Source organism: Pipistrellus kuhlii, unplaced genomic scaffold, assembly GCF_014108245.1.
Source record: "Pipistrellus kuhlii isolate mPipKuh1 unplaced genomic scaffold, mPipKuh1.p scaffold_m20_p_12, whole genome shotgun sequence".
NCBI classification, from domain to species: domain Eukaryota; kingdom Metazoa; phylum Chordata; class Mammalia; order Chiroptera; family Vespertilionidae; genus Pipistrellus; species Pipistrellus kuhlii.
In genome coordinates, this window is record NW_023425427.1 from 6,111,107 (window position 1) to 6,132,015 (window position 20,909).

Here is a 20,909-nt window from a genome sequence, read left to right on the forward strand (position 1 = left end):
TTTTTTAAAATTTTTATTTATTTTTCATTTTTTTATTAAGGTATTACATGTGTGCATATCTTACCAATTCTCCCCCACCCACTCCCAAACATGCCCTCCCTCCCCAGAGTTTTGCATCCATTGGTTATGCTTATCTGCATGCATACAAGTCCTTCGGTTGATCTCTTAGCTCCCCCAGATCTCCCTCCCCTCCCGCTGTGATTTGACAGTCTGCTTGTTGCTTTACTGTCTCCGTGTCTATCTTTTTGTCCATCAGTTTATAATGTTCTTTATTATCCATAAGTGAGTGAGGGCGTGTGGTGTTTTCTTTCATTGACTGACTTATTTCACTCAACATAATGTTCTCCAATAATACCTTTTAACAATCCACAGACCACTTCTACCCTGGGACAGTGGTTGGCAAACCGTGGCTCGCGAGCCACATGTGGCTCTTAGGCCCCCTGTGTGTTCTAACGCCACTTCTTCAAAATAGACTCGCCCAGGCCAAAAACCGACTTCTTCCCATGGGCCACGAAGTTTCAATCGCACTACCCTGTTTCCCCGAAAATAAGACAGTGTCTTATATTAATTTTTTTCTCCCAAAGTTGCACTCGGTCTTATTTTTCAGAGAATGTCTTATTTTCGGGGAAACACGGTATATGTGCACGCCCGCACTCAAGGGGCCAAAGAGCCGCATGTGGCTCTGGAGCCGCCATTTGCCGACCACTACCCTACTAGGACCACGCACAGGGGGGCAGAGCTTAAGGTGTGTTCCTTCTCTCCTTTTCTCTTCCTGCCCGGATGTCTCTTGCCAGGGCTCCTGGCATCTGCTCTGAGGATGGCTGAGCTGCAGGCCGGGGAGCCCGAGTGCCCTGTCTGCTGGAACCCCTTCAACAACACGTTCCACACTCCCAAAGTGCTGGACTGCTGCCACTCCTTCTGCGTGGAATGCCTGGCCCACCTCCGCCTGGTGACTCCCGCCCAGCACGGGCTGCCGTGCCCCATCTGCCGCCAGCCCACCGTGCTGGCCTCCGGGCGGCCTGTCACTGACTTGCCCACGGACACTGCCATGCTCACCCTGCTCTGCCTGGAGCCCCTCCCCATCACCCTGGAGGGCCACCAGCTCTGTCTCAAGGCCCAGCCCGAGAGCCGCTGCTTCCTGCGCCAGCTCCAGGTCTGTACGCTAGACATAGACAGGGAGCCCGGAAGCCAGACCGAGGGCCCCCAGGCCGTGGCCCCTGCCACCACCACCCGTGGGTCCCATGGCATCCCCACCTTCCGCACTCTGAGGCAGTGTGTGCAGGACCCCGGGCTCCCGATCCTTGCCTACCTGATGCTTGCCATCTTCGGTGCCGCTCTATTGTCCTTATTCTTCATCTCTTGGGCCAAGAAGTTCCTTTGGAATGTGGGGTGAGCATCCGCTCCAGACAAGGCACCGAGCCCATCTCAGCCACTGTGGATGCCGGGCCTGCAGAGCCTCATGTCTTTGTCATATTGTTCATGTTTATAACCCACGGATCCGGCGGGCTACGTGTTTGCTTCTGGGAACAGAGTCCCACTATAATGAGAGCCTCTGAAAACGAACGAGTGGGAGAAGAGGCGAGGAGACCGCTGGGTGTGAACCACGGGGCCCGGAAAGGGCCTAGAGGCAGATCTGTGATCACAGAGCTACAGAGCAGGCTGTGCCCAGGGGTCGCACGGCTGTCTCTGGGAGCTCGGCCAGCCCAAAGAGTAAGCTGCATCTCTCACTGGAGCTGCTTTGAACTCATCCATCTTTTTAAAAATTATTATTATTAAATTGTTCTCTTTACTGTGTTGCTAAAAAACTAGGAGAATGAGCTTCAATTCTGTGAGCAAATATGTCTCCTTTCAGTTTTCTCTTCATCTTGCCCCCAGTCCCAGTAAAAAAGGGTCTGCATTCATTCATTCATTTATTCACTTATTTAGCTGATGCTATATCCCAGTGGTCAGCAAACTTCGGCTCTTGAGCAGTGGTTTGCTGCTCTGTTGACTAATGAGTTTGCCGACCACTGCATAAAGTATTGCCCTTACCCAGAAGTTTTGACTTGATGTTAAAGACATTAGTACATTATTAAAATGTCTTCTAAGTGTTTTTCCCTAGCAGAGGTCGGCAAACTCATGAGTCAACAGTGGCAAACTGCACGGTTTGCAGACCACTGCTATCCGAACTAGAGAAAGAGAAGGGTAGGGCTATGCAGGGGTGGCAGAGAGACTGTCCAGCAGGGAGGGTGTACTCATTACCTGCTTTTGGTGGAAGGCAAACTCCTGTGGGAATGTGGTTTATGGAGTGTTAAGAGTCTGAAAGTTTAAAGGTGAAAGCAGTTCAAAAGAAATCTGGGGTTTGGAGGAAAAAGTTTTTATTCCTCCTAGTGAGTGCGGAGATCCTGACGAGAAGACTGGGTGCAGGATGGAGCTGACCCCCTCCATAAGCACTGAAATTCTGGCCTCAACAAGTAAGGCAGAAACTCTGGAGAGAGTGAAAACCTTAGCTCCCATCCCAGGCTGTGAGGCAGGGCAGCCTGGTTTTCCTTTTACATGACAGAATCTAGGAACCAAAGAAAACCAGGTAGAATTCATTTAGAGAACAGCACCCTAGTAAGGAGTTAGGCTCAATAGTACCCACCTGTAGTCATTCTAGAGAACAGAATCCTAGTTAGTAAGTAGGCTCATTGGCGCCCTCTGTGGGCATTCTGAGAACAGCACCCTAGTTAGGGACTTGGCTCCATAGCGCCCTCTATGAGCAGTCTGATAATAGCATTCCTAATAAGAGATTAGGCTCATTAGTACCCTGTTGTGGTCAATTAGAGGACAGCACCCTGGTAAGGAATTTTTGTACATTAAACAGTCCCTGTTTCTGGTTTTTTTTTTTTGTTTTTTTTTTAATTTTTGGTTCTCTCATTGAGTGACTTTTCCCCCCACCCTATCTTCTAATATTAATATACTGATCCAATCCTCAGCTTTTCCTAATCTGTGTATCCTCCCAGTGTGTTCTTTATTAGTGCTATATCAGCCTATATTTTGGACTGCATTCAGTATATCTTTTCTCATGATGTTGAGCATTTTTTACCATCATTCTAAACTCCATATTAGGTAAGTTACTTATCTCCATTTAATTTATTTGTTCTTCTGGAGAATTCTTTTGTTCTTTAATGGAGGGTGGTTTTTTGTTTTGTTTTGTTTTTTGCCCATTTGGCTGCCTGTTAGGGTTTGTGGCTATGTGTTAGGTAAATCTACGCCTTTCAATCTCTACAGGACAATGTCAAACACTGTTTCTGACTAATGAGATCAGGCAAATAAGACCAGTCTCGGTCTATACACTGATTGAATTAACTCTTTTTTAAAAATATATTTTATTGATTTTGTACAGAGAGGAAGGGAGAGAGATAGAGAGTTAGAAACATCAATGAGAGAGAGTCATCGATCAGCTGCCTCTAGCACACCCCCCACTGGGGAAATGCCCACAACCAAGGTACATGCCCTCGACCGGAATCAAACCCGGGACCTTTCAGTCCCCAAGCCCACGTTGTACCCATTGAGCCAAACCAGTCTCAGCTGATTGAATTAACTCTTAAGGAGCCTGCAGTCATCCTCAGGTGTGGTGAGGTTGTCCAATAGGGTGGGGCAATTGTTTCTGCCTGGAGGCTAATTGCCATTCTCAGTCTTTTAATAGGCTTCAGAAACTCCACACTGTGGGGGCAAGATGTTTTCCAATAGGACTGAACAACTGTCTCCCCTTCACCCCCCAGAAAAAACAGCCTGCAGAGCAAAGGTCTACCTAAGATGGCAGTGTGAGGGAATGACTCAGCACAGGAAACCTTCTGAGCACTAGGTTTAGGATGATTTTTTTGTAATTCAGTTGAAATTCCAGTTTGGTCCTGGCACCTTGTCTGTAGCATCCACTTGCTCTGTGGCCATTTTTAATCTCCCTTCTCTTTGACACTCTGAGAACAGCATGCTGGTAAGGATTATGCTCAGTTGCACCAGGGCTGCTGCTTAACTACACATCGCCACTTCTGCAGTGTCTAAACCCTGGTTTCTGCTTCCCCAGTGTCTGTATTGCCTGGTGGCCCAGGGCTCTCAAACAACTTCAAAGTGGTTAAAACACCATCACAATTATGAAAATAGAACATTTTAACTTTTTTTTGGTAAATAAGCTTTCAGATGCCTGAAATTGAGCTGGTTTATTTGAGTTTAACATTTTTTAGTTTAATGGAATTAGCTTCTACAAATTCTTGAGGTCTTAATATACAAGATATTACAAAATAGCCAAGACATATATTTCACATTTAATAAAACCAAAATCTTAAGGTGTGAAGAAAAAGAGGGGAAAAAAATTCTCCATTACAAAATTGTAAAGTCACCAATGTATCCCGCCAGGGGACTAGTACCTACCTCTCCATTTGTGCCATCAAAGATGATTACACTGAGGCTGGGACTCAAGCTCTCCCCACTGCCTTCATTTTTTTTTCTTTTTAAAATATATTTTATTGATTTTTTACAGAGAGAAAGAGAGAGGGATAGAGAGCCAGAAACATCGATGAGAGAGAAACATCGACCAGTTGCCTCCTGCACACTCCCCACCAGGGATATACTCCCAACCAATGTACATGCTTTGACCGGAATCAAACCCGGGACCTTTCAGTCTGCAGGTCGACACTCTATCCACTGAGCCAAACCGGTTTTGACTGCCTACACTTTTTTTTTTTAAAATATATTTTATGATTTTTCACAGAGAAGAAGAGGGATAGAGTTAGAAACATCGATGAGAATCATCGATCAGCTGCCTCTTGCACACCCCCTACTGAGGATGTGCCCACAACCAAGGTACATGCCCTTGACCGGAATCGAATCTGGGACCTTTCAGTCTGCAGGCTGACGCTCTATCCATTGAGCCAAACCGGTTTCAGCTGCCTTCACTTTTTTTTTTTTAAACTAATTTTTTATTTATTTAAAAAATATATTTTATTGAATTTGTCAGAGAGGAAGGGAGATAGTTAGAAACATCGATGAGAGAATCATCGATCAGCTGCCTCTTGCACACCCCCTACTGGGGATATGCCCGCAACCAAGGTATATGCCCTTGACCGGAATTGAACCTGGGACCTTTCATTCCCCAAGCCGACCCTCTATCCATTGAGTCAAACCGGTTTCGGCTGCCTTCACTTCTTGACACCTCCTTGCTCCTTAACCTTGTGGCAGGCAAGAAGCTCAGCATGTTCTCAGAGCCAAGAGGAACAGGGGAGGAGATGGAGAAGTCCAGGAAGGAACACCTGCCTCTGCACTACAGCCTACTGCTCTAAAGTAAACTTCATCCCCACTCACAGGCCAAACCGAGGCTCCATGTTTAGCTACTTTGTTCAAGGTCACCCAGCCAGTAAGTTGTGGAGGACTTTCAGTCAAAATAAGAATTATACTCTTGAGGTGGCTTATAGGCCATCCAAGTAATACATTGGTTTACATGTTTTGGGAGATAGGGAAACATTAGTGTCTCCTATTCCCACACTTAGTAGTTCCAACCTTGAGGCAATGCCATCCAATAAGGGGCCTCTGAAAATGTCTGGGACTACCTGATATACCAATGAAGTGAGTGGGTTGTGCTTCTGATTTTTAGTACCCTAGAGGTCAGACATGCTACAATGCTAGATAGTTCTGCAGAACAAAATATTACCTATTTTAACATGCAAAGTTTCCTATTGGATAACACTAGAGGCTCCTCATAGGTTCAGGAGGTAGAAGTGGTGAAAGTATTACTCCCTTTGGCATGAAGTCAGAGGAAGAGACGCAGTGATTTGTCCAAGGGCAGTATAAAAGGTGGAATGGTTAAAGCTGTGCACAAGCCATGCTGGCTGGACTGGTCTTTGGCCGTGTTGCCAACAGTCAATACAACCTTATGAAGTCTCTTCATAAGGTCCTACAGAGACAGATCGGGGTCCAACACTAAATGGGTAACCTTGAGCAAGTCACTTAACTTCTTTGAGCTTAGTTTTGTTTGTAAAAAGAAAACTCCTAAGATTCTGAGGATTAAATGAGATGTTGGAATGTGCCTGGTGCAATGTCTAGCCAGAGAGTATCCTGTTAAGTGGTGGCTATATTTATCTCACCATTATCACAAAATGCCACACTGGGTTTATGTTCCTCAGCTCACCCCTTTCTTACATTTCCAGTGAAGAAATGTATATTCCACAAGACACTTGTTTTGCCAAAGACTTAGATAAAATGTTTCACTCAATTGCCGCCTCTAAATCCCTTGGTCTCCCCAATCCCAAAGTCAAGGTTAATGGAACAGAATTTAAACTTGAAAAACTTAAAATTTTAACATTATGTCCAAACTACACGCTAATACACTAATGTTCATTATTAGTTTACACATACTACAAAGATAATATTGAAAATAATTTTTTTTCCATGGCCAATTATGGAGGAAATAGTGTCCCTTTATACTTAAACCATAGTGCAGTACCCAACAGAGAGCAGGGTTGAGAACTCAGAAGCTTAACAAGTAAGTACACAGGATATGCAACATTTGATTATAACTGAAACCAGATTAAACACAATATTTAGCTACATATCACACAATCACAGCTTGAAGAATAGAGTTGGACAAGCTATACTAAGCCGCTATGGAATAGCAAGTAAAGTGTGTTCAACACTTCAAGGAGAAGCCATCATACAAGCCCTCCTTGAATGCTCTATATACAATCTTCTAAATTCCTATATTTTTGAATGAATTTACTGTGTACTTTCAGAGTTCAGTGATTGTATATTTGGGGTGAAAAAAGGTGAAGGCAATAGCTGGATAGCCAATGAGTAAGAGAGTCCAGATACTATATAGTTCACTGGTAGTTTGGCGCACAATGCAATAGCCCTCTATTTTTTAAAAATGATTAACAGAGTGCTTACTAAAGGGAGAGAAATTGGAGTAATCATATTTGAGAGCACATGTTGTATCTCAAACCAAAAATGAGGGACTTTGATGGACCAAAGGCTGAGATTCAGAAAAGACTTAACTATGCAAAATAATTATTTGAAGTATAGTTTTTATAATAGGATTTTACTCTGTAGCAAATATGTAATAAAGAAAAAAAGTCAAAGTTGATGTTTAGTAATACCCTTTTGGGATTTTTTCCAGAGTTACCTTTATGAAGGGTATATCCTTTAAATAACCAATAAAAAGGAGTTTGCACAATAGAGACATCATGTTAGCTTTCTAAACATTTCATTGAATCTTGACACAATGGTCTGGCTTTGGGGTAACACGAAGGATGCCAAACATCAAAGAAAAATAGAAGACATTTTCCAACAAGGCAAATGTTCAGTTCTGAGCTTCCTGAAGCTCCCTGAGGCAGGTACTATTCCAAGTGAAATCAAAGGAAGAGGTAAAATCTTCTTTACTGCATTACTCTGAGCATCGCTATGGGGCGACCTCTTCACCTCCCATTTTCAGGGCAGAGGAAAGGTTCTCGCTGTCAGGCATTACTTAACCAGTATGTGGTGAGATGTGCCTCTACCTGAGGGCTCCCAGACTGCAGTCCAGCCACCTTGCTCCCTGGGTCACAAGTAGTCCTGAAGCATGTACCATGTAATAGAAAGCCAACTTTCAAGAATTAAAAATGGAGCTAGCCACAATCCCGAGTGCTATGAGGAAGGCAATAGGGTATTCAAACAAAAGATTAATAAACACAATTGTCTACATAGTTACTGGCAGGGCTTGAAGATGATATTAAAATTCAAGCATGAAAGGGGTTCACCAGCACCCAGGAACTGGGCTGTCTGCTTGAGGTGGGGGCCAAAATAGAAATCCAATCTACTGAGGGTCTATACATGGTAAGTGGCAACAAACGTGATGGAACAAAATGGCTCTTAAGGGAGAGCTTGAGGTTGGTGTCCTTTTTCTGTGGTGTCTATTCAGCCATCCAGAGCTTGAAGGTCCTGTCATAAGAGCAAGTGGCTATAAGCTGCCCATCAGAAGAAATGTCTAGGCCCATCACTTTGCCTTCATGGCCAGCCAAAGTCTTCAGTGGGGACCAGCCTGGATGGGTCCAGATCTTGGCTGTGTTATCATAGGCACCGGTGAGCAAGAAATTCCCGTGGATAGCTACAAGAGAAAAAAAGGGGAGTTGCTTAGGAATGTAAGTATTCAAAAGAGCTTTAGAAAAGCACAAAAATCTTCTAGAATATACTATTTCAAAAAAGAAGGTATTTCTACATTCAAAAAAACCCAACACTGATCTATATTCCTACCAGGTCTCCAGGAAAAAGCCACAACTATAGGGAAAATTAGGGAAATAACATTAAGGATTTTTGGCTCTTTCAACAGCCTGTTCAGAATTAAGGATTTGGCGCTTAGGATTTCCATGGAGAAAAAGATGCAGCAAAGCACTCATGAAGTCTTTTACTTCCTAGCAACAAGCATGCTGTGCCATAGTTCTGTCTGAAAGTAGAGGGGAGGAAATTATAATTTGCTTCTTCAACAGAGTCCAAATTCTCTCCTGTTCCACCTCCAAGCTAAGCTACAGCCTGGCCTCAATTCCATGAAAGTGCATCTCATTATTCTAAAACAGGAGGAAAGCTTACGCTCAAACTTGACACCGGTCACTAAGTTTTGATGGGCAGGGATGGTATAGATGCAGCGCCGCTGTCGAAGGTCCCATACTTTGCAGGTGTTGTCACCACTGCCAGTTGCAATGTGGTAGCTGTGGATCAGATGCAGCATCAAAGTTAGAAACAAGGAGTACTTCCTGACCAAGAACCCTCTGCACCCCATCATTCAATGAGCTTATTTTACCCATTGGGGGAGAAATTTATTCCATAGATTTCCTTCAGGTGCCCTTCTAGGAACATGATACAACGTCCTGTACGCAGGTCCCAAACTCGACCAAATGCATCCAGTCCCCTGATAAAATAATTTACAAATGAACATTGTGAATCCAGTTCTCAGGGGAAGCAGCTATACATAAGAGATGAGACTGCTGTGCTGCCATGCCCCTGCCCCTGTGGAAAAAGCCTTACCCAGTGCCAGCCAAAGAGCCATCTTGATGGAAGGCAATGTCATACACACCCATGCTGTGGCCTTCCTGATGCAGGATCTCCTCTTGAGCTTCCAAATCCCATAAGCGCCATGAGCGGTCATAGCTAAAAAAACAACACACAAATATTTAGCCAGCATATATTTTTTTCTACAATGTGCAAGGTATTATTATTAGTTATAGCTTCAGTTATGCTTCTGCAACTACTTATAAAACAAATTATTTTCTGATATAAGCAATCTATAATAATAAAAACATAATATGCTAATTAGACCAGACATCCTTCCAGATGTCCTTCCTTCTGGACAAAGCCGCGGAGGACAGGGGCACAGGCAGAGGTGGCAGAGATCCCCAGCCATGGCTGTGTGTGGGGACTGAGGCAGAGTGGCTGCTGCAGTTGCAGGGGCCAAGGCCCTTGTACAAATTTCGTGCATTGGGCCTCTAGTGTCTTAATAACTAAGCATATCTGTCTTATTTTGACTTCTAATAAACCTTTTTCAGTGGCTATTTTAAGAACAGAATTCCCTAAGAATGGCTCAGCAAAGACTCTGTTGCCTTCTTCCCCAATTCCACTTTTATGTTCTTTCATTCATCAAGTGTTGATTTATTTACTGTGCCCTAAGTTCATGTTGGGGATACAAAAATCAATCATAGACAAATCAATGGAGTAGAAAAGAAAGAAAAGAAATAGACCCACTCATATATGGTCAAATGATTTTCAATAGGGGTGTCAAGGAAAGGAAAGTCTCTCCAATAAATAGTGGTAGAACTGTTTGTGTACATGGAAATAAAGACAGAAAAAAAGCCATACATTTTAAAAACGGAATAAAGCACCTGAAAACTACACTAAGGAGAATATACAAATGGTAGTAAGCATATAACAAATAGTCATTAAAGTAAAAAAATGAAAACCACGAAGTTTTACTATACATTTGCTATTTTGGGAGGAACAACAAGACTGACAAAACCAACTGTTGGCAAGGAGGTGAAGCAATCAGAATTCTGGGAATATAAAATGGTACAACCGTTTTAGAAAACCCCGTGAAAGTTTTTCAAATGGTGCAACCGTTTTAGAAAACCCCATGAAAGTTTTTCAAAAGTTAAATACACATGTACCCTATGACCTAGCATTTGCATTTGTAGGTATTTATTTAAGAAAAAGAAAAGAAAAGCATGTCTACAAAAAGTCTTGTCCAAAGATGTTTATGGCAGCTTTATTCTGACTAGCCAAAACCTGGAAACAGCCTAACTGTCCATCAATAGGAAAATGGATAAATAAGCTATGGCTCAATAATACAACTGATTACTTCTCAGCAAGAAAAAGGAACTGCTCATACATACAAACAATGTGTACCAGTCTTCATTAAACTTACAGAACTGGAAAGGGAAACCAATTTGTAAGCAGAGAGGTTATAATGCAAAACCCCCCCCCCCCCAAAAAAAAACAAAAAAAACAAAACCAACACCCCAAAACAACAAACATAAAGAAAATAAAATACACACACCTCTAGTGTTGGTCAAGAAAGTGAAAATTTTAGTTTTCTGGACAACTAGTGACTTTAAAATTTACTTCCTGGCAACAAGAAGTATGCTGCAATATAAGAGCAAATACATTTACCTCTAACTACATAATATATTCTATTCTGATTCACTGACATCCAATAAAATCCTTTAAGATCTCTGTTCTAAAAATGTACTTGGCAGTTAACCATAAAGGATTAATAAGATGTGATAAGCCCATCTATATATATAAAAGCCTAAGCCCGTCTGGCATCTATGATGCACACTGACCACCAGGGGGCAGATGCTCAATGCAGGAGCAGAAACCACAGGCATAAAAACATGGAACAGACTGATGAATCTCAGAGGGAAGTGGGGAGGGAGAGAAGAGATTAACCATCTTATATGCATACTAGAGGGATGCACAGATTCGTGCACCGGTGGGATCCCTCAGCCTGGCCTGCAGGGATCAGGTAGAAACTGGCTCTCTGACATCCCCCGAGGGGTCCCAGATTGCGAGAGGGTGCAGGCCAGGCCGTTAGTACAGACAGAACAATAGGATAGGAAAGCTTACCAGGTGGTACCCAAGAAACGTCCTGATGGATGCCACATTACACGGGCCACACGTACTGTATGGCCTTCAATATCTGCCACTGGTTCATCACTGAAAAGAAATCAAATACATGTGAGTAAACTCTTCTATATGCATGTAAATAAATATTCATTGAATTTATTAAGAGTTGCATACAGATTCTCCAACTTTGTATAATTTGAGAAGCCAAATTGTAAACACACTTGTAATTTGTTAAAACTTTAGGTCTAACAAGAATTTGTCACTTCTTAAGGTTTTAAAAGATTTTGGACTTCACCTACCACAGGGAAAAACTGCCTAAACCATTAAGAAACACTCCTTCTACCTGAATTCACTATAGCCTTCAGAATTGTTAAACTCTGAAGGCTATATCTCTTAGAATTAAAGAAAATAAAAGATAAGCAAAATAGTTTCTCTGCACCAAGGTAATACTGAGATTCTAGGAAGAAAACATACTTTATTTTATTTATTTATTTATTTAAATATATTTTATTGATTTTTTTACAGAGAGGAAGAGAGGGATAGAGAGTTAGAAACATCAATGAGAGAGAATCATCGATCAGTTCCCTCTTGCACATCCCTTACTGGGGATGTGTCCGCAACCAAGATACATGCCTTTGATTGGAATCGAACCTGGGACCTTTCAGTCGCCAGGCCAACACTCTATCCACTGAGCCAAACCGGTTTCGGCAAGAAAACATACTTTAATAGAGGTGTGAGGCTACAAAAATCAAGCAGTTTTGGTGCAAATGAATTACATACAAATCTCAAACTTCAGCTTGTTCAAGGATCCACAGAGAAAAAGGAACTCCTAAATACATAGAGGCTTAGTTTCCTTTGGGTGGCCCTTAAATTTTATTACCCAGTAACTACAGAAGGAAGATCTGAGACACTAGTGAAGAAAATAAACAGGAACCCTAAGAGGACAACTAAAAAGAGAACTTTGTCAGTGTGCATACATAGAAGCAATCCAAGTCCTAGGGGAACAGATATTGCTGAGCATTACCAAAGCCAATTAAAACCTGCTGTGCTCATACGTAAGAGCCTGTCTGATAAGAAGTGGAGACAGCAATTAACTCTTTACAAAAGCCTTATGTACTTTCCTAAGGAAAGAAAACTAAGAAATTGGATTCAGATGTCTTTTGGCTAACAACATGCTCCCAAAATTTCCTTGAAAAACAATATTCATAAACACATTTAAAACAACTGTTATAACTGGAAAATACGGTCTAGGTGAAGGAAGACATCACTTTCTTAGCAATACTGCCAGACAGAACCTCACTTCCCCTCCCCGGTGGCTGTTTGCTAAGAACCAACATGTTGTCAGAATGTTATCTTTAGTCAATCTACCAAATACTGCATTTCTTCAGTATCAGTATACTGCATAGGAGGTAAAATGATCTTTCCAGAGTAATGGAGCCAGGAAAAAGTGGCCACTATGTTAGAGGCAAAAATCAAGTTCTACAGTTGACAAGAAAAAGCCTGACACAACTCTGATGAGAAAAGGAGTAAGAAAAATACTCTATTTTTTAAAAAAATGTATTTTTTATTTCAGAGAAGAAGGGAGAGGAAAAGATAGAAACGTCAATGACGAGAGAGAATCACTGATAAGCTGCCTCCTGCATGCCTCACACTGAGGACTGAGCATGCAGCCCAGGCATGTGCCCTGACCGAGAATTGAACCGTGACTTCCTGGTTCATATGTCAATGCTCAACCATTAAGCCACACTAGCTGGGCTCTATTCTATTTTCATAACAAGTTTCCTTGACTCTTAGAGTACTCTGGGGTTAAATGTCAGATTTTTGGGTCCTAAGAGCCAACCAATCAACTATTTATTTCAGTGATTTCAATATAGAGAAAACAGTAATAGTCACCTGTCAAGGCTCCAAAGTTTCACAGAACCATCAGCAGCACAAGAGGCCAAATTGACATCTTTTTGGTCCAAGGAAACAGTGGATTTTGGATGGAACACAACTGCTCCTACATTTGTGTTATGGCCTGAAGGAGGGTAAGAGATGAAAGTTAAAGGGTTCCTTCCCCATTATGTGCAAATACAGACTATGATGAAAAATGTAGGTATAAGGGAAATAAAGACATATAAAGTATTAAAGCATTCAATTATTTTAAAAATAAATTATTTCAATTTAAACTAATATTTAAAGCACATTAATAGGAGTAAAACACAAAAAAGACTTAAGAATGTGAAAAACACATTCTAACTCACCTCGAAGAGTGTGAAGGAGGTTGCAATCAGGAACAGACCAGAGCTTGCAAAGCCCACTCCTATCAAATACAAAGGAAAGCATCTCAGCCAGGGTTGGTCTGGGAAGAAAAGGTACCTTGGTAACATCACAGTCTCTTTTCACCCCCAATATACTTTACAGTGGCAGACAGAAAAAGAATGAAAGTCTTTTTATTTGAAGTGTTATAGAAGAAAGCTTCATTTAGCTCTCATGCAACTAGAAGCCTCTACTGGACTATAATTAATACATACAAGTTGTGATTCTCCTGAACTTTTGGGTCAATTTGTGAGGGAAGGTAGGACAAATTAAATTATCCAATAATAATAATAGCATTAATAATGATACTATCTCCTTAAATATGAATGGCATTTTGCTGCTTATAAAATACGTAACTTTTTTCAGACCTCTTTTAAAAAAATTTTTTGAAAAGACTTTTCAGGAAATTTCCCACCGTTACTTTTATTTCTATCATCTCAAATGATCCTTATTAACAGACCTGTGAGGTATGTAAAATAGGAATGATAACTTCTGCTTTATAATGAAGGTAACTGAGGCTTGGAGAGTTGGAGGTATCTGTGTAGGTCCTCGGCTTTCTCCTGAACTAACTGCTGCCTAGTCAAGTAGTTCCTGTGCATACAATGTAAGGAAGTTTCCCCTCTTATATCTAGTGGGCCATGTCCCACAAAAAATAACTAAATAGAACAAAACAAGTTATCACATCCTAAAGATTTTATGCAAATATGGTAGTAAGTAGAAAATAAAAATAAAGATAGCTCACCCCATGACATGCTCCAAAATACTAGTGTCAAGAACATACTGCTACATGTCATGATCTCTGGGTCCCTTGTGAACACTAAGAACTGTTCACAAAGTCTTTACTGTGTAACAAACGGGTAGAGCAGTAGCATCTCTAGTCTGGTGTGATCACGAGAAGCAGAGCAAGAGGGTAACACAGAAATAGACATCTAAGACATGCTAACTTTTTCCCTAAACCTATTCCTTATTTAGGAAAAAAAAAAAAAAGTCACTGTAAAACTTAACTTACCAACAAGCTGTAGCCAGCATTTTGGAATTGGGACTAAAGTGACAGTAGGAGATAGGCCGATCATCCCCAATCTGACTGCAGAAATTATTCAAAGACTTAAAAAAAAAAAAATACAATGATCATTAATTAATAGACTAACCCAGGAGTTGGTTTTTCCACTATAACAAAGCAACTTCACAGTTTTAATATAACCCAAGACTCTTTTATACTACTTTTATTTTTGGTTAGGAGATACTTATATGGATGAATGAATGCGTCAATGCATATCTCAAACTGCAGCACATCGTCTTCTATATCTTTTATTTATTTAATTTTACTCACTTGTCTTTTTTTTAAAAAAATATATTTTATTGATTTTTCACAGAGAGGAAGGGAGAGAGGCAGAGAGCCAGAAACGTCGATGAGAAACACCGACCAGCCGCCTCCTGCACACCCCCTACTGGGGATGTGCCTGCAACCAATGCACATGCCCCCGACCGGAATCGAACCCGGGACCCCCCAGTCCGCAGACCGACGCTCCACCTGTGAGCCAAACCGGTTCCGGCGGTCTTCTATATCTTAATATCACTAGCCCTACTGTCAGCTAAATAAAAAGAAGAAAACCATGGAAAGATCTACAGTACAATTTTGACACCCTATAGGGAAGAATTCAAGAGCAGAATCACAGGCCTCTGCTAAGTACAAAGTACAGTAGGTTCCTGCCATCTAAACAGATGGCAACAGTGTTAGCAGGGAGGAATAAATCCAGCTGCCTTTACCCTCTTAGAGGTGGGTCAAAAGGGAAAATCTAATAAAAATTTAAGAAGCTTTAAGATATTGAACAACTGCTGACAGCATCGTACCCGGAGAGATTTGTGCAGCTCTTGCATCTGGGAGGTCCTCGTTGTTTCAGGAATCTCTTTATGGAGACGGGCCTCTTCCAAGCGTTTCATTGCCCTGTGATATAAACATTACCATCAAGAGAGTAAATGCGTTTCACACAAGGGGTTTACACAAGTATCTTACACTCAATTTCATTTAACAACCAGTCATTCTAAAGCAGGTACTCCGTCCCTGAGAGGAAACAAGAATCATCATCTTCCTCCTTTTAGAGCAGTAGTTTTCAACCTGTGGGTCACGACCCCTTTGGGGTTTGAACGACCCTTTCAGGGGTCACCTAAGACATTCTGCATATCAGATATTTACATTATGATTCATTAACAGTAGCAAAATTACAGTTATGAAGTAGCAACAAAAATAATTTTATGGTTGGAAGTCACCACAACATGAGGAACTGTATTAAAGGGTCGAGGCATTAGGAAGGTTGAGAACCACTGTTTTGGAGGCTCTCCTCACCTGGGCAGTGAATAATTAGCAATCCATAGTCTAGCAACCTTCAGAGTGTGTGGTCCTTCATGGTACCAGGTTTGGTGATACTGGAAATTAAATTAAGAAAAGAAATATTAAGTCTGAGCATTCCTGCCCCACTGTAGCTGTCAATTCCCTATTTTAACTGTCCAGAATAAAGGTGACTTAGTTCAGTAATAGGATGAAATCAGACATGTGCTTTCTACTGTTTCTTTCTGTGAGGTCTTGTTAGATGGCTTCTGGTTCCCTGTTAAAAGTTACACCAGGAATGCTATAGTTCTTTCCTGAATGAGAAACTCACTCATTTCCATTTTATCTACACAGAAACCATAAATTATTGCCAACAACTATCCCTGAAAAGTGGAGTCTTCAACCCTCCTACCCCCAATTTTAGCAAAGCAAACTACTGAAAACTTAACATGAGAAAACTCTCCCCTCATCTCCTTCATGTTTACATTACGAAGGGAAAGACATATTTTACCTCTTCTTTGGACTTCTTAGATTTCTCATCATCTTTTTTAGTTTTTTTTAAGGCATCGGTACCGACCACTGAGAGGATATTTCTTAACCTGTAACAAGAGATTGAAATTTAAACAGAACTGAGATAAAAATTTGAAAAAGTATATCTAAGAAGGGAGTAAGCTTCTTCCATTCTTTCACCATTCAAACTCAAGCAACCTGCTTTGAGATTCAAGAGGTCATGCCTACATTTCTAGTGTGGTTTCCTTCACTCAATCTTCAAAATACCCTAAGATGAACCATAAGTAATTACCCTAGTCAATTTGGAGTTAACTATATAGTTCCACCACAGTTACCACCTGGTCTGTGCAAACAGCCAACCCTCATTCAATGTCACATGTGCCAGATACTAAGGTGCTAAATATATAACAAAGACAAAGAAAAGTTTGTTATTTCAAGTAGCATAGTCTTGGGGGTGAAGTGGGAGGGGGACAAAGTAACAGGAACTATAGAACACTGTATTAATTATTTTTATGTTTGTTTCAAATCGTGATTTATTTCTTTTTTAAAAAAAAATATATTTTATTGATTTTTTACAGAGAGGAGGAAGGGAGATAGAGAGCTAGAACCATCAATGAGAGAGAAACATTGACCAGCTGCCTCTTGCACACCCCCTACCGGGGATGTACCTGCAACCAATGTACATGCCCTTGACGGGAATCGAACCTGGGACCTTTCAGTCCAGACTTTTGGCTCTACCACTGAGCCAAACCAGCTACGGCCACAGTATTAATTATTAATACAGTGGTAATTACAGGATGCTAAGGGGGAACATAAGTACCACCCTAGCTGGTTTGGCTCGGTATATAGGGCGTTGGACTGCAGACTGGAGGATCCCAGGTTCAATTCTGTTTGGGGGCGCTTGTCTAGGTTGCAGGCTTGATCCCCAGTGGGGAACGTGCTGGAGGCAGCTGATCAGGGATTCTTTCTCATCACTGATGTTTCTCTCTCTTCCTTCTCTCTCTTACTTCCTCTCTGAAATCAATATATACAAAGGGGCACCTAACCTAGGCTTTGGAGGAAGGATCAGGGAAGGCTTAATAGAGGAAGTATTTACCTAATCTGAGTCTTCATTTATTCAGGTCAATTGGTCAAGAATGCAAGAGGATTGCTGAAGCAGAGGGTTCAACAAAAGTAAAGATCTGGAGGTAAGGAAAGCATGCTGAGCTTGCAATCACAAACAGTTCGGCATGGCTATAAGAAAAGTGGTTTTATTCCCTTGGAGTTCAAACAGGCCCAGCATTGTTTGTTATATTTAATGAATCCCAGATAAAGTTATAGGTTTTAAAGTGATTAAAAACACAAACTATGCAAACCAAGAAAAAAAAAAAGATAGGGAGATAGGACAGTGAATAGAAAGACAAAAAGAGGACTCCCTAACCACATAGCTAGCCTGTCACTGAGAGACTTTGCAACTTGAAAATCACAAGAGAATTATCTAAGGACAGTGCTCCTTTTCAATAATATCCCAAACCCACTTACTATGTTTTATATCAGCAATTTTCAACCAGTGCGCCACAAGAATTTTTAAAACACGCAATACCTGACTATTCAATATTTCGTCAGGGGCACTAACCTCTTTTCTCTTAAATTGTCAAATAAAAAAATGATAGCTGAAACTGGTTTGGCTCAGTGGTAGAGCGTCGGTCTGCGGACTGAAAGGTCTCAGGTTCGATTCCGGTCAAGGGCATGTACCTTGGTTGCTGGCACATTCCCGGTAGGGGATGTGCAAGAGGCAGCTGGTTGATGTTTCTCTCTCATTGACATTTCTAGCTCTCTATCTCTCTCCCTTCCTCTCTGTAAAATATCAATAAAATGTATTTTAAAAAAAATGATAACAGCCAACACAACAATAGCTGTCTAATATGAATGAATCAAAATTATACCTATCTTTCCTTTGTCAGATTGACAAAAAATACATTTTTTGATGTGCCATTAAATTTTAGTAATTAGTTTATGTCTATACCTGTGCACTGTGAGATAAATTGAAAATTGCTGTTTTTATGTCACTGACAAGGAATGCATTTGTTGTCTAAATTTTCAAAGTTTCACTACAAATGTTTATCCAACTCAAAATTCCACATTGGGGAAAGGAGAGGAGAGTAAAAGACAGCATGTTAACACTCTCTTCACAGTTTATAAAGAAAAATTAGTAGTGGAGTAAAAATTGGCCTTAGACTTGGGTTATGGGTTAAACTACCTAAACACAACTTAAAATATTCTTTTTTTTTTTTAATATATACTTTATTGATTTTTTACAGAGAGGAAGACAGAGGGATAGAGAGCTAGAAACGTTGACGAGAGAGAAACATCGACCAGCTGCCTCCTGCACACCCCCCACTGGGGATGTGCCCACAACCAATGTACATGCCCTTGACCGGAATCGAACCTGGGACCTTTCAGTCCGCAGACCAACGCTCTATCCATTGAGCCAAACCGGTTTCGGCAAACACAACTTAAAATATTAATAATAACTGAGCCGAAACCGGCTTGGCTCAGTTGATAGAGCCTCACTCTGCGGACTGAAGGGTCCCAAGTTCGATTCTGGTCAAGGGCATGCACCTTGGTTGCAGGTACATCCCCAGTAGGGGGTGTGCAGGAGGCAGCTGGTCGATGTTTCTCATCGATGTTTCTAGCTCTCTATCCCTCTCCCTTCCTCTCTGTAAAAAACCAATAAAATATAGTTTAAAAAAACCAACAATAACTGAGACATTCTATTCAAGTTTTTGCTATAAATAACAACTGAAATTTGGAACTACCGTAGAACCCTGTGGTTGAAAGAGAAAAAAATAATTAGAAAGGGCACCTTTCTCTTCTTTCAGCAGGACCCTCTCCAAAAAGCGTGATAGGCTCCCCCAAGGCTCTCAGGCAAGCCTTGACCTCTGAGTCGTCTGTGGAAACGTTGATTTGCCGGGCTCGCTTCCTTCTCTCAAACTCGGCTAACACTTCGGCCTGTCGCTCACTTATGTGCTCTTCAATTTCAAACACTTCCCCTATAAAAAGAACAGGCAACATCAGCATAATCATCAGATTTTCTTCAAATAGGGAAAATGTCCCAGATTAGAGAGGGTGCATTGTATTATATTAGACAGCACTGGGCTGTAGTTTTACATTCTTAGAAAGATATAGACTCAATTAATAAGGATTAAAGATTTTTCCACTTCACACATTTCCACAATTTAACATTACAAATTAATTTTAAAAATATAATGGACCACTAGTTACTGACATAGAAAGGCATCAGTTTAAAAACAGAAAAATGTTGACACTAAAAAACAAGTGGTATCTAAGTTTAAGAAGGCATTCATTGAAGAAAATTGGAGCACTAAAAGATAGAGAGAGACCCACAATTCGCATCTTACCAGAAGTTATGTTAATATTTCCCGCTTCAATTCCTGCTTTAAGTCCTTCTTTTCCTAGAATCCCAGATTCTCCTTTGGCCAGACGCTCCCTCTCCTTCTCTTCCAAACTTCCATAATAGATGTGTGGTTTCTTCACGACAGGCGCGACTAAGTCATCGGGTGCCTTAGTTTTGGTTGCCTGCTAAATCAAAGGCCCGGGTTAATTTAAGGCTTAATCTTAGCCACTTATTAGGCTTCCCTAAAGAATAAAGCTCATCCTGAGTTATATTTCCTCCCTAAAGGAAAGAACACGGAGGGCACTTCGGTAGACGTCTGCCTGCCAAAGGGTCTGGGTTTCGATTCCCCGCCAAGGGCCCATTCCTGGGTGGCAGATTAAATTCTGGCCCTAGTCAGGCAAGTGCGGGAGACAACCAGATGTCTCTCTCACACTGATGTTTCTCTCTCTCGCTCCCTCCCGTACACTCTTTCTAAAAATGAATGGGGAAAAACGTCCTTGGGTGAGTTAAAAAAAAAAAAAAAGTGTCCACTGATGGGGAGGGAGGAGGAGCTGTTCAGCATCTCAGGCAGGAAGAGGTGGATAAAACTACCAAGTGTCTCTTGGCGATTTTCCTATCCAAGGTTTGCTTTGGGACATGTTTAATTCATCTGGTTGGAGTGCAATCTCTTCTTGGGTTTTAGGAACCTCCCAGGGCTACTGCTCATCGCAGGGGCAATATAAAGGGAGACTGAAATAACCAACCCGATGTCAAGGGGGCATGTTCTCAGACGAGAGGCAGCACAGAGGCAGCACAGTTAGGAGGCCTCATTACAGTGAAGAAGTCTGACACAGAAGGAAGTCTTGGCCAGGACGCTCTCCCTCCCAGAGCTCCGTCTGTGGACCGGTCGGAAGACGTATTTACCGTTCGCGGCGGAACAAGAGGTGCACATGAGCTTAAAAGCACATGAAAACGCTTAGGCATCAGGGAAACCAAGCCCCGATCTGAGACCAGACGGAGCCTCGCAGCCTTCCTCCTCAGCCCGCCACTGACTGAGCCCGATCCCTACAGGCCCCATCCCGCGGGGACCCCCAAACCCCTCGGGGCTCCCTGCCAGGGTGAGCTGAGACCTGTACCGTGGAGGAAGCTCGTGCAGAAGCCATGCCGGGCTCCGGGGACGCCAAACCCCAGCGAAAGCCGGGCTCTGCTTTCCAGACAATCCACCGCGCGCCCGGCGGAGCGGAACTGCGTCACAGACCGGAAGTGGGCCGAGAGCGACGCAGCGTCGGGGCCGGCGTG

At 41.9% G+C, this 20,909-nt stretch overlaps 2 protein-coding genes across 5 annotated transcripts; one reads left to right on the top strand and one right to left on the bottom strand.

Annotated features, from left to right (window-relative positions):
* Window positions 1-422: 422 nt before the first annotated feature.
* On the top strand, window positions 423-1,552 carry RNF183 (ring finger protein 183). Its single transcript, XM_036434237.2, has 2 exons — window positions 423-442; window positions 718-1,552. The coding sequence occupies exons 1-2, from the start codon at window positions 423-425 to the stop codon at window positions 1,391-1,393; spliced, it is 696 nt and encodes a 231-aa protein (XP_036290130.1). The 3' UTR covers window positions 1,394-1,552.
* A 3,913-nt stretch (window positions 1,553-5,465) lies between these two features.
* On the bottom strand, window positions 5,466-20,888 carry PRPF4 (pre-mRNA processing factor 4). Of its 4 annotated transcripts, none has more exons than XM_036432940.1 (14): window positions 20,747-20,888; window positions 19,636-19,813; window positions 19,080-19,266; window positions 16,236-16,323; window positions 15,743-15,822; window positions 15,250-15,343; window positions 14,408-14,502; window positions 13,344-13,402; window positions 12,994-13,117; window positions 11,101-11,190; window positions 9,010-9,132; window positions 8,786-8,893; window positions 8,575-8,693; window positions 5,466-8,095 (listed from the first exon to the last, which is right to left on the bottom strand). In XM_036432940.1, exons 1-14 carry the CDS (start codon window positions 20,771-20,773, stop codon window positions 7,902-7,904), a joined length of 1,566 nt encoding a protein of 521 aa, XP_036288833.1. In that variant the 5' UTR covers window positions 20,774-20,888; the 3' UTR covers window positions 5,466-7,901. The 4 variants fall into 4 exon arrangements, with proteins under 4 accessions (XP_036288833.1, XP_036288832.1, XP_045435847.1 ...); XM_036432939.1 differs by having other exon boundaries at window positions 19,636-19,816; window positions 20,747-20,878; XM_045579891.1 differs by having other exon boundaries at window positions 20,741-20,860.
* Window positions 20,889-20,909: the final 21 nt, after the last annotated feature.

What these genes read in the sequence shown, in the direction of transcription:
- PRPF4 (XM_045579891.1), bottom strand. Translation starts at nt 20,773, where the DNA reads ATGGCTTCTGCACGAGCTTCCTCCACGGTACAG. An exon ending in GAGCTTCCTCCACGGTACAG is followed by an intron (nt 19,814 to 20,740) that starts GTCTCAGCTCAC and finishes TTGATTTAGCAG; the next exon opens with GCAACCAAAACTAAGGCACC. An exon ending in CTAAGAAGTCCAAAGAAGAG is followed by an intron (nt 15,823 to 16,235) that starts GTAAAATATGTC and finishes TTTAATTTCCAG; the next exon opens with TATCACCAAACCTGGTACCA.
- RNF183 (XM_036434237.2), top strand. Translation starts at nt 423, where the DNA reads ATGTGGCTCTTAGGCCCCCT. An exon ending in ATGTGGCTCTTAGGCCCCCT is followed by an intron (nt 443 to 717) that starts GTGTGTTCTAAC and finishes CTACCCTACTAG; the next exon opens with GACCACGCACAGGGGGGCAG.